The sequence below is a fragment of the Anoplopoma fimbria genome, chromosome 2 (assembly GCF_027596085.1).
Source record: "Anoplopoma fimbria isolate UVic2021 breed Golden Eagle Sablefish chromosome 2, Afim_UVic_2022, whole genome shotgun sequence".
NCBI lineage: Eukaryota > Metazoa > Chordata > Actinopteri > Perciformes > Anoplopomatidae > Anoplopoma > Anoplopoma fimbria.
In genome coordinates, this window is record NC_072450.1 from 19,901,280 (window position 1) to 19,916,522 (window position 15,243).

General features: G+C 42.2%; 1 protein-coding gene across 6 annotated transcripts in view; it reads right to left on the reverse strand.

Moving 5' to 3' along the window:
* Positions 1–15,243, reverse strand: part of sox6 (SRY-box transcription factor 6) — a 125,617-nt gene that overhangs the window by 74,177 nt on the left and 36,197 nt on the right. For 5 of the 6 annotated variants that reach the window (XM_054609648.1, XM_054609640.1, XM_054609616.1 and 2 more), the window contains 2 exons: positions 5,677–5,917; positions 2,980–3,190 (listed from right to left, as the gene is read on the reverse strand). In XM_054609648.1, the coding sequence (XP_054465623.1) occupies positions 2,980–3,190; positions 5,677–5,910 (445 nt within the window). In that variant the 5' untranslated portion in view covers positions 5,911–5,917. The remainder of the gene's footprint in view (positions 1–2,979; positions 3,191–5,676; positions 5,918–15,243) is intronic. The other variant, XM_054609657.1, reaches the window with a different exon arrangement.

Below are 15,243 nucleotides of genomic sequence, written 5' to 3' on the forward strand. Positions count from 1 at the left end.
GGGAGGACATTTTCATTCATTAGCACAGTCACAAGCACTTAAAGCACTTCAAGGACCAGATCGGAGAGGAAGGGTGGAAGGACAGAGAGGGTGAAAGGGGACAAATATATAGGGATCGAAGGATGGAGAAGATAGAGCGCGCCGCCTCTATTGTAATAATGTTATTCTCTATTATAAGTCTTCATGGTCAATGAAGATAACTGGTTAATATTTTTCTTTTGAATGAAATAGGAGTAAATAGGAGTAAGAATTAATGTTTTCTTACAGGTAATATTATAAGGTACATGTATTGTGTTAGAAAGTTATGTAAATTAAACTCACCCAGAAGAAAACTGATATATGTTTCGACGTGTTTTGCAGATAAAGAGTTTTTCCACCTCTTTTTAACGCATAAAAATTGGAGGACAATTTAGATTCTGGTACTTCGAAAAAGCACCAGAATTTCGTTTTTCTCATTAGCCTCTCAGGGTTTTCAGAGATATCAGATAAAGCTACAATAAAATGGGGGTGACTGAAATCTAACTTGCGTTTTTTACAGCACAAAACAAATCAAATCTAAAAAAATAAAGTAAAAAGAAGCGCTGGGACATTTACGTAGCATGTCGAAGAGGCTTCTTAACCCAAAGCTTCCAGTCTTAACATCACTTTATGTGGTCCACATGTACTATGTAAAAGGAGTACCACAGACCATTGGTTTTTCCTCTACCCTTGAGGTCAACACATTTATCCATCAGTACATTGAACTATCTTGACCAGACAAGGAAGTCCAGAGAAGAATGGTAGCAGATGGTGAAGAGCCCCTGAGGCCCTCATGACCAGACAGGCACCGAAGAAGCAGAATTATACACAACAGTTGTCATGCTTAGATAAGCGATATATTTAGCTCATCTGTTGCTTGCGCCACAATAGCACCATTATTAAGACAACAAATGGCTTCTCCAACCTTCTTCTATTTCTTTAACCGGTTAATCCTGCCCTTTTAATTCCCAACAGTGTCTCTCTCCATAAACATAGACAGACGATTATGATTTCTGCGAGCTTTTCCTTTGGCAGTTTCTAAGAGTCCCTCTCCCTCCATTTTACAGTAATCACTGATCATCACCACTGAAGCTTCCTCAAGTGCTCTCAAGAAGAGAGTATCTCTCAATTCCTGCAGCTTGGGGACAGCATACTGAACTTTGTGAGACTCTTGTCATCTGCTGTGTTCGCTGCTCAGAAACTAATTTCCTTCAACAAGGGAGTTTAGTTAGGTGGCGATGATACACAGCACATGAGGCAGACCAAGTCTCTATTATTAACAGGAGATTAAAACAGCTGTATGGCACTCTAAAGCACCCTCTCTTCACTGCGTTAACATACGGCCTTGGATTACAAGCTGCACTTGACCATTTAAATTACTGCAACAACCAGCCTTCACCAGCTGGGGCTCATTACCATAACGCTCGCCGTTGCTACAGAGACCACTGACAATATTGCCCTGCAAATCAACCCTGCAAGAAAAAAAGACACATGTGAAATATATTCACCTTAGGGTAAAGCAAAAAAGTAGTTACAGAATGGCTTGACTTTTTCTTAACCAACAGAAATTTGTCCTGGGAAGTGCTTTGGGCCATCTTTCTCTTACATGTTGGGATCATCTCCAGATCTAAGACCAGTAGCTAGAAGACTGCATATTTCTAATATTCATGTCTGTTGGTGTGATAGAAAGCTTGAGCATTCAGAAGAAGCCTTTGTGAACCGGGGGAAAACATGAAAACTCTTCACAGAGGCTTATGTATCTGCTGGATTGTAGTATTAATTGTGATATACACAAGGGGCTTGTGCTTTTACCTAGGGATTTAGTTCTCGTAATATATTTTTTGGCCTAAATTACTTATTTCAGTGGTCATTAGATAATATAAAATGCATCAATTACAGTATCCTGGCATGTGCATCAGCACGTTTTGCATGTTTAATGTTTTAAAATACCTCTTGTTCTTTATTTGTAATTTATAGATGTTCAGGTAAATGATTGTTCTGTCTTTTATTACCTAAATGACATCAGTCTGCATATCAGGATGTGGCTAAATGATTATCCAGCGAGAGGCCTGTGATACTCTGATACAAAGATCACTAAACGAACACTTAAAGAAGAAGTGGCAAATTATTTTTAGGCTAACAGAGGTCTAATTTATTCGTCTGATGAAGTGCTTAAGCTAAGAGCTCCCCAGACACTAAATGAGACACATGCATTCCCAAAGGGGTTTAACATTTGATTGGATGTAGTTATATTACTACAGCCCTAATTAAGAAGGGGGATGTGTTTCAGCACAGCTCTTTCAAATATTTGTTTTTCCGCCATACTCTTGATAGACTGCAGGCTGTGGGAGTGAGAGCCGAGCAGGGTGAAACGGGGTGCAGATATGACATAGACCTAACAGTCTTATCACAGAAAAATATTTTTTTTTTCTCTGCATGCAATTCTAGGAAAATAAAAGATCTGAAATGTCCATGATGTGTTGAATAGGATGTGAGAAGTGCTCGGCTTGTTTGTGGGTAGCGAACTTTGATGAATAACTGCACAGAGTGAAAACTGTTCTGTGTAGCAAAATAAAAAGAGGTAATGTTCCTGGCATCAGGTCAGCACTATGAGTTTTATAGTCAAAGGGTTTGCCTTGGCACGGAAGAAGACCACACTTATGCTGAAGTGCACTGCCACACAGTCTTTGTCACATTGGAAGAGGTTCAGAACAAACTGGAAACACTGTGATGTCAGTATTCCCAGCTAGTGTGTGTGCCCACATGAGTGTACGAGACGGAGAGACACAAGAGAGAAGAGGCGGACAGTCAGGAAGTTAAAAAATTATGAGAAAGAAAGGGGAAAAATTGGTGAGATCAGGCGCATTTAGGAGTAAAAGGGTATTCCTACGCCCATACACACATACAGAACACACAGACACACAGACACACACACACACACACAAACACAGGGAGTCATACCGTCTTGCTCTGTCTTTGTCATCTCCTCCAGTTTCTTCTGCTTCAGCGTGTCCACTACGTCTGCCAGGCTTCCTTTGCGGCGCTCCGGAGTTCCAAACGCTGATCCGCTCAGCAGGTCACTTCGCTCCCGGGCCCCCTCCTCCGGCTTGTGCGGGGAAGTGGAATTGTTCCGGAAGGAGTACAGGGAACATACTTTATTGCTGTCAGATTCCTGTAAGACAAACAAAAGTCGGGAGGGGTGGCAACAGGGGATGGGATTTGTATTAAATGATGAACTATTTCTGCAATCTGTCAGGGCTCCATTGAGCGTTTTGACAGTTTTTCATTCAAATGCAGTGATTGCTAGGTTTTTTTTGCAGCAAATAGCTCCTCTCTGGCTTTCAAGCAGCAACTTCTGTATCACCAGCAGAGAAGGCTTTGCTGCTAAATGAGTTATGACAAGTGAAAAAACTGAGATGTAATGACGAGGTACACTTTCATAGGGCATATCCATAATGTGCTCTTTACTTTTCATCTGCAGAGACTACACAGAGAAACCTCCCAACTGTAATTTCTCAAATTGCTTTTGAGTGTGCATTTGTGTTAGGGTGACTGCTGTGTAATTTGTTCATTTTCTAGTGGAGACCTATTCTCAGCTGAGTGCCTCGAGCCATCGTAAATCTGTGTCCTGTCTCGAGCTGTTGTTGTTTTTCAGTCCCACCTGTGTATGGTTTAGTATTTAACTAAGGGTCCTGTCTGTGGCTGACTGGCTGAGTGCTCCCTGTGCACAAACAGAGACATGAAGGAAATGGGGAGAAGAATGGGAGACCGCTTGAGGGGGAAGAGAATACGCTGCACAAGGGAGTGTATAGTCAGCACACAGACCATGGCTAAGGTTGCGTCTGACAGGAGGTGGTGTTAATTATGGTTTGTGGAGTCTGAGAAAGCAGAAGGTGGCTAAGCAGCCAGGAGTTTGCAGCCTTTAACGGGGGAACGGTTAGCTCTGATTTAAACTTTGGGCTTCGTAGTGAGTGGAATAAACATGTCTGTGTCCGACCCATACTGAAGGCCTTTCATGGAAAAAGGAGATTTAATCAACAGCAGTGTGATGAGCGAGTTTAATACAGCAGGGTTAAATGATGAAACCATCTCTGGAGCCACTGACAAACCTAAATAAAAAGGCAGGAATGCCGTAAACAGGGCAGGAATGCTGTCAGTGCCAATTTCTCATCACTGCGTTGCATGTCGAGCTCCGGGCAGAGTTGCAGTGGTGTGAAGGGTGGTCTGGTACCAAGCACCAGGGTGGTACGACCTACCGGCCTACTCTGCACCTCCCAGCCCTGTGTCGGTTGATTATGCAGCGTGGCAGAGACAGTGGAGAGTGCTTGAGGGGAGTGGAGCAGTGCTGGGTTAATCAGCTGGCAAAGGTTCAGGGCACAGCCCACACAGACGCATGGCACAGCAGTGGAGTCAGATAATCAGCAAAGGCAACACTCTCAGTCCTTCAGCCTTATGTCTTCCCCTTTTCTTGTCTCCATCTCTCCCTGTCGTCCTCCATTTCACCTTTTACTCTCTTTTGGCGTCTTTCCTCCAACTTACTCTTTGAAGTGAGATTGAATGGAGATTTTTGTTTGTTCTTTGAATATCTGTCTATTTTATCAATGTTTCCATCATTTAGGACTGATGTAACTAGACTTATTGTCATTGACATTTGTACTGAGAAATTTGTAAATCACTTTGTAAACACTATTTTACAGATGCACTTTACAAATAATCATCGGTATTATTATAGTATCTATAATTGATCAATTAGATATTTTTGTAGGTCATTTTAAACATTTTCTTTTTATCCCCCCATAAGAAGACTTGCTATAATCCCGTAACTGACATCCCATAATGTGGGACAAATGAAGACAACACCTAAACCTTTGCCTGTCAATTACCTACACCGACGGCATGCACTCCCCAGCATCATGTGGAGCAGTCAGCTACAGAGGCTATTCATGAGTCTGGTTTTTGTGTGCATTGTGCTGCAATGCTGAGGTGTTGAGGGTCTCAGTGGCCAACTGCATAGCTACTTCAGAGGCCCTCAGGGTCTCTTTACCACGGACCCGTCTGTCACAGACAACCATCTGCCTCCCATGTCTATAGCCCACAAGTGCCTGTGCTCTTCTTCGCACCGCTCACATCTAAGCAGCTCCGCACCTGGAAAGTACAGCGTCTGGGATCGGGCTGCAGATGTGGTTGGTACGCAACAACAAAAACAACACACGTGCACTAAGAACAAGACATGTTTCTTAAATAGAAACAAGAATCCATCATTGGAATTACATTGGTCAAGATGGGATTTTATGAGCCATCCACATTGTTAAAAGGGAGACTTAGAGGTCCTTTGTTTAACCTAATATTAGCAGATGGTTTAGTGTTTGGCAGAGATGGCCATCCGAAGATCCAAGCATCCCAGAGGTTTTACAGCATTAGGGAACCAGTGGGATGGCTCTAGGGATAGGATATCACCTGAGCTTCTTTTTACAAGCCACGAACAATAGGTGACTTCTGAGTGAGGATGTTTATTCCCCAAGAGAAGAGAGTAAAACAGTAGTGCTCACTCTCCACAACAGCTATTAACGGTTTCCTTTTATTCCATCCTTACCACAGAGGCATCAAATCAGAAGGAGAAAGGTTTATGTGTGTATGTAGTGTATTGACATGGCTCACCATGCGCTGTTGGGCTGACACCAGGCTGTCCCAATCGCTCTCTGGCGGCACACTGCTGAGCTGCTGCATTTCATCGGGATGGGCTTTTCCATGGAGCAGGCTGTGCAGGGGCAGCTGTGGTGTGCCATGGGCCTCAGCACTCTCCTCCTTCTCCCAAGACAAGTGCTCCTGACTCATGGCATCATCCCCATCGACCACAGAGGCAAAAGGAGACGTGGCTTGCTTTGAAGACATGACTCTGCTGTGAAGCAGGAAGTGGAGAATAGAGTTAGGAAAGGTTTATAAACAATACATGAGTATGAGTATTTCATGGACCAATTTCATTGAGATTCAAGGGATTGTGCATGGCTGTGACTGGGATTGAATGTGGAGCACCTGAACAGATAATGCTGCTACACCTGTCTGTCGCCTGAAGCTACTCTGGAGCTTGGAACAGGCAGTGGGGTCCCTAATCCTTTGTTTAACGCAGATGGATGGCTTGATCTAGGGCTGGAACTGTGCCTCTTTGGGTCCTGTCCCAAACCCCAAGACAGTAACTCAGGCAGTAGGTCAGCCAGGCACTGGGACTATCATCCAGATAAAAAGTAAAAACCTCGGAAATAAGTTAACTCCTTCTATTGTACACAGAAATGTAAAAGAAGGTTGCTTTTTCCTGTGTTAATCTTTTTTATTATTTATGAGTTGATTTGATTTGGTTTTGTCCTTCAACTGTTTTTCCTTTCTTTGTGTGAGTAAATTTCACTCAGAAGCAATCAAACAAAAACAAAAACCAGCCTTGTCTTCTTTTGTTTCTACTCGTCAAATTAAGAAACTATTAACATTTTGGTGTGACAGTGTTCTCTCGGGCTAACAAATTCCACTTAAGCAGCTTAAAAATCAAAACTACAGTAACAGTGGAATTCACAAATCTGTCACATGCTTTCATGAATATTACAGTGAATATTGTACATATCAGGTGCAAAGAAAACTCATGTTAATTCCTTTTACAACCCAACTCTTTTTTGGTTCAGAAATTATACAACCAATTCCTCTTTTTCTCAGAATTAATGAGGCCGCACTCATGTTGTGAGCTACAATGAATGAAATTAAACACTGTGCCAAGCAAATATAATTATTAAATTAAAAAGGGGATAATATGGCCTTCCTCCTGATGTGAAGTGGAGGGAAAGAGCTGGAGCATATTTAACTCCTAATCCGCCTTTCCCTGAGCTATCCCTTTCGCTTATTTGTCTCAACTACAGGACATTGACCATTACAACTAGGACGTGAATACTTAGGGCTCCGTCCTCTCTTGAGGGTGAGTGTGTATGTCTGTGTGTGTGTGTGTGTGTGTGTGTGTGTGTGTGTGTGCGATAAAAGACAAACTGGGGTTGTGAAGGTATGGTTCTGTGTTTGTATGTGACAAAATGCTCAGGGTACTTCTTGTGCTACATTTGATCACTGATCACCACCTGCCCCGTTCTCCTGCTCTATCCACAGGGGTCAGTGTGACAGCACTTTAGTTCCACCCTCACTTTTGCCCGGGGGGTTTGAGAGGGGGGGCTCTCAAGGTTGTGGCATGCTGTGGTGCGATGGTGTCCTTGCGCTTTCTGCTGAGAGTAAGGCACTGAGAGATAGGGAAAGATATGTTCCATTTATAAAGGGCTTTTATGAACAAGGTCTTTGGGTCTAATAGTTATTGGTTTTACACAAGGAATGAGGTGTATTGTCCATGTACACGTAGTGCTGAATTGATATTGTCCGTGTGTATCTACGCATGATTTTATTTAAAAAACAAAGTGCTTAACTAATTGCATTACGCCAATTTTAAAAAGACAAAGAAAATATGAAGAAATATAAAACAAAATTAGAAAAATGATAAAAATCAAAGCAAACAAAATTGTGAGAGATACTATAATAAAAGACAAGTACATTGCAAAAGGTACTTGCAAATCTATAATAAATGGCAGAAATGTTTGTAGTCTTCCTTAGAAGAGTTTGTTGTTGGAGCAGAATACCGATTTCTGGACATTTATTCTAGATAAGTAGTGCAGATGAATTTGCATTGTATTGAATTCAGAAACATGCGCTGGTATATCCAAATAAAACTGTCACTATTCATTACCACACTCTCTTTCACTGTCATTTACTCACACACACCGGCACATAGTCACAGATCAGCCTGGGCAGTAAGTAGGGACCTAAACAATGGTAGCCTAAGTTAATCTCATGTGTCTCAGCAGCTGTACAAACAAGCCCAGTATATCAGGTCGATGGCAAGGCAGCAGAGTGAGACCTGTGCCTGCCTGTCTCTCCTTCTGTCTTTTAGACTCCGCCTGGATGTGCTGTCAGCTGTGCCTTTACTGGGACTCAAACCTCAATTTTAATCAGCCATTAAATTGTTTCCTGTAATTATATCAAATAGAAAGTGATCTCAACATCAGGTACTGTTAATTGAAAATCAGTCAGAACAAAGTTCGAGACTTTGCATATAGAATGGGCAGAAGTGAGATTGCGTGTGTGTGTTTGTGTGTGTGTATGTGGAGCGGGAGCGGTTCGGGTGCATAGTTCGGATGTATTCCTTATTCATGCACCCAAAAAGCCCAAGCCTCGAGAGCAACAAGCACCTCGTCCTCAATGGAGTGTGAGAGTGAAACAAAGCACTGCTTTTGTATTACACAGTAAATCAAGTGGTATTATTTTACCACTAAAATATTCAGTCTCTCAGGCACTTTTACTTTGGTCTCCAGCCATCAGTCAAACTGCTGAGGCGTGAGCGAGAGAAGGGGTTAGGCGGAGAGAAAAGGAGAGAGGCAGCGATGGAGACTCCATCCTCCTGTAACATGTGTCTACAGCAATCTTGTTAAAGAATGCAACAGATCTGCGGCAGGCTCCATAACAGTATTTGTCAGCAGGAGTTAATAATTTATTAGCAGTGCTGGGAGGGCTGCGCTCAGGCAGCTTAAGAGTGCAGAGAACCCCCCCCCCTCTGCCCCTGCCCCCCCCACCTCCGACAATCCCTGCACAATACTACCTCATATTATTGAAAGGGAAAAGGGAAGCGTGGCAGTAATTCTCTGAAAATATCTGAGGGCAACCATACAGTATTTTATTTTTCACATTGGGTGCGGGGATCACACAGGGCTGAGATCTAAAGGGGTTTGTGTGCAATAGATTAGCATAGATACAACAAAGACATTTGATTAGGAGCAGAATAAGAAGAACTTGGCAGAATGTGGGTGCTACCGATGCATGTGAAATTCAATCACATTTTCTCATAGAACTGTACTGTTTGCAGCCTTCGTGTGCCTGCTTGCAAAAATAAAATCAGCAAAACAGCCCTGTTTGTACAACTACAGTGAATTCTGGTGTTGTTGAAATAACTTTACCCACATTAATAATTGAATCAGTTTCTCTGCAAAATAAGCCCAAAATGTGCTTTAACATAAAAAACTGTGAAAATATGGTGAACTGAAGAAGACGCTCATGAATCCTTGACAAGCTGCCCTACCCTCATGCTTGATTACACAACAACAATAGACATCTAACAAACCAAAGTAATCAATAAGTGCATGAAATGCTGCCTCCTGCCTACTTTCTGACAGACAAAGCCCCAGTGACTTTGAAGACTTGAGGCAGAGATGAGCGAGGGTCAGTTAGAAAAGAGAACTGGCCTAAATATAGCTGACAATATTGCGCACATTTGAAGGATTAGGACTTAAGTTCTCCAGCCGGGGGCTCATATGGCCTGGAATGCTTTGAGTCATGAATTGTTCCCTGCGATAATGTTTCATCATCGTGCAAAACAACCTCTGCTTAATTGGTTGTGTGGACGTGTTATGCACTGCTCATCTTGTGACTGAGGGGCCGTGTGTCCTCGGCTATCCCATCTCCCGTTTCATCGTAAAAGGGTCTGACTGATTTTCACCCGCTGTAGCAGCTCTGTCACACTGTTGACCTTTTATAGACAATGGTGATAAGTAACTCCACACCATCTCCCCCATCGCCCCAACCCGCCCACATCCCCACTTGTATGTCTCACTACTGATGTCTTGCACCTTTAAGTTTTGATCACAAGTCCCTACGGGGAGTAAATATTACACTTTCTTCTTTCACATGTTATCAGTAGACAAATATAAAGAAAATCTAATTAATTATTAAACCATTGAATGGGAGGTACATGAAAGAAGGGCTTTAACTTTCCACTCGGAGTGTGTGCCGATTGCTTGGCCCAGAGGAAACTTAAAAAACAAGGAAGTGGCATTACGTTGCGTGAAAGCATTCAAATGATGCATTGGTGCCAGACTTTGGTGACACTTCTATTGAAGTTAATGGGGCAGGCATGGCAAGTTCCCCCATAACCGATCCTATCTGTGATGTTTTACACACATTGATGTTAACAGATGCTTTTTATCTAAATGAGAGAATATTTGTTTCTCTCAAGATACTACATCATGATACATGACCATACTATTGTTGCTAACCAGACTGCAATTATGACCAGATACATTTATTAACAGCTCTGACTATAGCTGGCTGGACTCAATGATATGGCCTGTCATAGTTAGGTAAATATCCTTAAACCAAACTAGGACTTGACCATGCGCATGTTTCAGTTGGCCTCAGTGATTTATATTTATATTACTCATCTTACCTGTATTATTAGCTACCATACACATAGGTCATGACAATGAGTTAAAGAGGCTGTAACATTTTATATCAACAGATATATTGCTGGCTTTAGCTAAACAAAGTTCAATTGCTAACCTAGTTCACTGACAAAATCCCAGCCAAGTAAGAATCAGATCGGATGAGCGGTTCTCGAGATATGTTAAGGACATAACACATACAACAGTGATTCCCCGCTAGATAGTAAGACATGCTGTGTGTCTACTCAATGGACAGCATGCATGTAATACAAACAGATATCATATTTTTATGTTAAAAAAAAACATAAAACATACAAAATATGTTTATTCATGTGTTTTTGTGATTGAGCCAATTAACAAAGGTTCTATATGACTGTTCTGTGCTGTCTGTTTGTCACTGTATTAAACAATATGAGCTATACATATTTGCGATAAAACAGATTGTTAAAAGACCATTTTTTGTGACATTGTTCAATTAAATCAATTTCCAAAAGTTAAAGTGAAGTGGAATCAGCGAAAGAAAAGAGTTCAGGGCCTTAAACCGTGTGTGTGCGTGTATGTGTGTGTGTGAGAGAAAGTCAGAGAGAGAGAAAATCATCTGTGTGTTTCCCTTCAGGGGTTCCTCCTGTTCTAACAGGTGTCATGGTAGGGTTCCTCTGGGTTCTTCACCTGCCATAATGAGATATTACTACCTGACAGCTCCCAGCTGGAGGAGCATTGACACGGAATCCACCGTTTAGCACAATTAAATTATCACCCTCCATTGTGATTGTGCCATGCTGTGCAGCAGCCAGGTTTCAGGATACATAATCAACTCGTAACACGGGCTGTATACTGCTCACGGTTAGCCTCTTTTTCAACACACGCACACACACCCATACTTAGACACAGAGTTCACACACACACACACATACATGTTTGTCTATTGTATTATTCTTACAGAATAAAATACAGGTAAATCCGAGAAAAAGGAGTGCTAGAACTATTTTTTTTATAAGTCACTTTTGAGTAGGTTATACACATGATTGATTTAAATCATGAAGTTATTACAGATAATGATTTTAAAATATAGTAAATGGTTGGGGAAAATACAGATTTTCCAAGAACGTAACCCACTGTACGGCGACTGGAGAGTTGTCTAATTCCATTATTGTTGACCTTCCCTCGCAAAAAGTCAACTCAATTACGGCGGCACTTCATCCTCACTTCACACTCTCTCCTGATGCCTTCTCTATTAGAAACTGCCACGGTTACCACAGCTAAAATCCACACAGAAATGATAGCCACCCAGAGCAAATTAAGCAAGCCACCTGAAGTGCACACTTTACATATTGAGCAGAGCATTGATAATTACTTTGCAGGGTAGATTATTTGCAATAATATGCTGCTAGAGGAACTCCCGTGTATCTCACTTTAAACACTTGTGCAGCTGCCATGACAGCCTGGTTGGTGTCCTTGCCCCCCACGCAAGGCAGAGGCAGATGCAGGTGTGAGAGTGCTTAAGTGTCCCTGTCTGTCTACTCAGAAAGGGTCGATGAGCACTCACACACTGAATCCCTCATTGCCCCCCCTCTCCACCTCTTCCTCCTTCTTCTTCTTCTTCTTCTTCATCTTCTTCGGTCCCCTGTGCCTTTGGCCCTTTTCCTGATCCCAGGACACAAGCTCAGAGCTGGATGGCATAACAGGCTCTCAGTTCCCCAGGACACAGACAAGTTCACTCATGCGTATGCTTTCACAAATGAAGGTTGGCCATCCCCCAAAAAAATTCACTGCTGGCCTTTTTTGTTTTTGGGGACTCGAGTCATTCTTTAGCAGAAATGATCCACTAAAGGAGGAGCATATTGGATGCTGTGAGTCAAAACACACACCAGAGACACTAACGGTAGCAGGACAACACATTTACACAGTCTCCTTCCCCAGACAAACTGTTTCCATTCCTGAGAAAAGAAAAGCTTCTTGTTGTTTTACCTCTCTTTCTTTTACTCTCGTTTTCTGTGGGACTACTGGGGATGGAGTTCCCAAAGAGCCTTCTGTTGCTGCTGCTGCTGCTGCTGCTGCTGCACTTAAGCAAACCTCACAGCAAGTCAAGCCATCAACCAACACAACCCTATTTGCTGAGCAACAGTGGAGCTTTGTGGCTTTGCCTCATAGTTGACAGTAAGTTATGAGCCCTTTGTGAGCAGGAGAAGGAAAACAGAGATCGGAATTTGGCAGGAACATAATAATACAGAATTCTCCTGTTCATGGAACCTGAAATTTTCATGGAAACAATCGAGCATTGTTGAAGGAAAGAAAAGCAACGGTGACAGATGAAATATAGAGTGGGGCCCCCTTTTTGTTGAACAGTAAACAAAGCACTATTCAGGCAAGGTCCATTCTGTCATTTATAAAGATAACTTCTTCTGTGCACTGGAGAGTTTGCAGCAAATGGCTGCACTTCAACAAATCGAGTGTAACATCTCTCACAGTTGCCAGAAAAAGTGAGTTGAGGAGCTGGCTGGGGGGTGCCAAACAAGTGAAGAGACGCATCCCAAGTTACCAAAGAGATGCACAATAAGTCTGTAGGGAGCATAGAAATCTCAAAAGGGAGGGAAAGTTAAAAAGAAGAAAGCAAGGCCTTTGAGCAAAAAAAATAGACTTTTGGCCAAATACTCAAGGACAATAGCTAATTATGAAGGAGAAATTTAGCAGGGAGCAGTAAAAGCATGGGCACTGGGGACCGTGAATAGTTTATGAAAATGGGGTGGGGGGGGGGGGGTTATTGGTCTGTTTGGCGGTGAACTATGGGCCTCAGTCTTTGGTCTTGCCATCATGAGGTCATTATTGGCAGTTTTAGTGGGGTTGGTACAACTGCCATTGGTTTAGACATCTGGAATGTCAACACATAGTGTCCCACTTACTCCGTCACTATCCTGGCTCCTGTCTTTTTTCCTGATGTAGAATGCTTCACAATTCTAGATCATAAAATTGGCAAATTTGAAATGTCTACTGAAAAGAAAACAGATTTTTTTTTCTCATTCTCATCTCAAATAGATTTCTGTAGCTAGGGAAAATAATAGGAAATTATCTTCAATTCTGTTGTAATTAAGCTGCTCTATTCCTATTATAGGGGCTGTGAAGACAACAGCTCATTAGCTACAGTTAGACCCACCTCTAATTCTTTAGAGTTTTCTTTTCAGCAATTTTTTTTTCTCTGTCTGAATAAATTAATGGTATTCATTGAGCACTCTCACACAAGGCACACAAACGTTTCTCCCCTTGTGACAACTGGACTTCTTTTTCCTCTTTGTCTTTGGGCCCTTGTGTGTGTTTTTAAGGACTGTGAGAAGAAGGGCTGGGATAGACCAGGGGAGGGGAGAGAGTAGCCACGTTTCATGTGACACGTCAATTGGAAAATCAAAACAGGGGTAGTTCATTTGCTCCACCCAGATGAGGCCATCTAGCAGAGCCATGATGAATAGGGGTCAGGCAAGCCACACCTCAAAGATTTATGATTAAGGCTTATTATGTTGGGAAACTGACATTGATTGCTGATTTAAACCACTGAAACCAATTAATTTGCCAGTGCTGAATAGAAAGCATGGTCAACAGTGTGTGTCATTCTGACAGGTCGGACAGGAAGAAGCCGAGCAAAAGTGAGGGTCTAAATGAATGGCTGGCATCCAGCCCTGTTTGGAGGTGGTTAAAAGTTACCGTGAGTGATTGACGGCTGATACAAAAAAAAGGAGAGGGAGACTGGAAAAAAAGGGGATCTGAAGAGCAAAACCAGACACCCCAGCCACTGATCTGAGTAATTGCCCAAAAATTTGGTTCACAGAAGACATGTACAAGCTGCTGTTTTAGCAATGCTGAGATGGTTTCATTCATGGGCCGGCACTGAGAGAACCTGAGTAAATGAATGTGAAACATAGCCCTAATAAAATCAGAGAGCTGACAGACATGGTTGAACAGAAAAATGTGCTGTATTTCAACTCCAGGGAAGCGGGCACTGTAGTGGATTAGACACAAAATGCCTCAGCAGTCCATGTTGCTAACCATGACCCTCACTTACACTGACCTTCTACTCTTCTCTGCATTTGTCCAGAGTGACGCATCAAAAGAAGCAGGAGCCACAAGTGATATGCATACCACAACCTATTACCCAAGTGATTTTTTTTTGCTGTGTTCACAACAAATGCCACATTACTCTTGGTTGCATGTTATTTTTCTCTGTGGTTGTCCGGGGGGAAGCTTGTGTTTACTTATACTTTTTCCTCTGTGTTAGTTTCTCCTTTATCCTTTTGCTGGCTCACTCAGGGGCCACAATGCATCATGACAGTGCTTCAAAATGAAATCATTATCTAAATTGCTTCCTTAAAAAGCTACAAGTGTGCAGCAGGACTTGTGTGTGTGTTTGGCTGTGGGCCATGGGCCTCTGGTTCCCAGGCAGCCTCTGCCCCGGCTCTGTTGTGGTTCCCTACCACCACACTCATTATGCTCAGCCTCAGCGCAGCACGGTGCAGGGCTGCGGCTCGCCTCGCCTCACTCACTGGGCTAGTAAGAAATAATCTGGTAATCTCAAACTACTCCTCCATTTCAACTGGGGCCCCATTCACACAAAGAGACCCTTTGTCCTGAAACATTTATGACCACCCTTTGAATCTCAATCAGGGAATCAATCAAAAACACATTAAACAAATATGGTTTTATATTTGATGATGAAAGCTCAAAGGGCATTTTTTGAGGAGCTGATCTGTGATTTAAAACTCCCATGGTATCAGACAACAATTCCTGATGTGAAATTTTAAAACTTAACAAATGTAAATAATGTGGAAAATATCCATATCAGCATCAATATATCTATTAACATACATTTTAAGTACAATAAAAAATGTATTCATTATTTAAAATGTACGCACGTAGATAAATACAACCAGACAAAAAACAACTAAACTTTAAC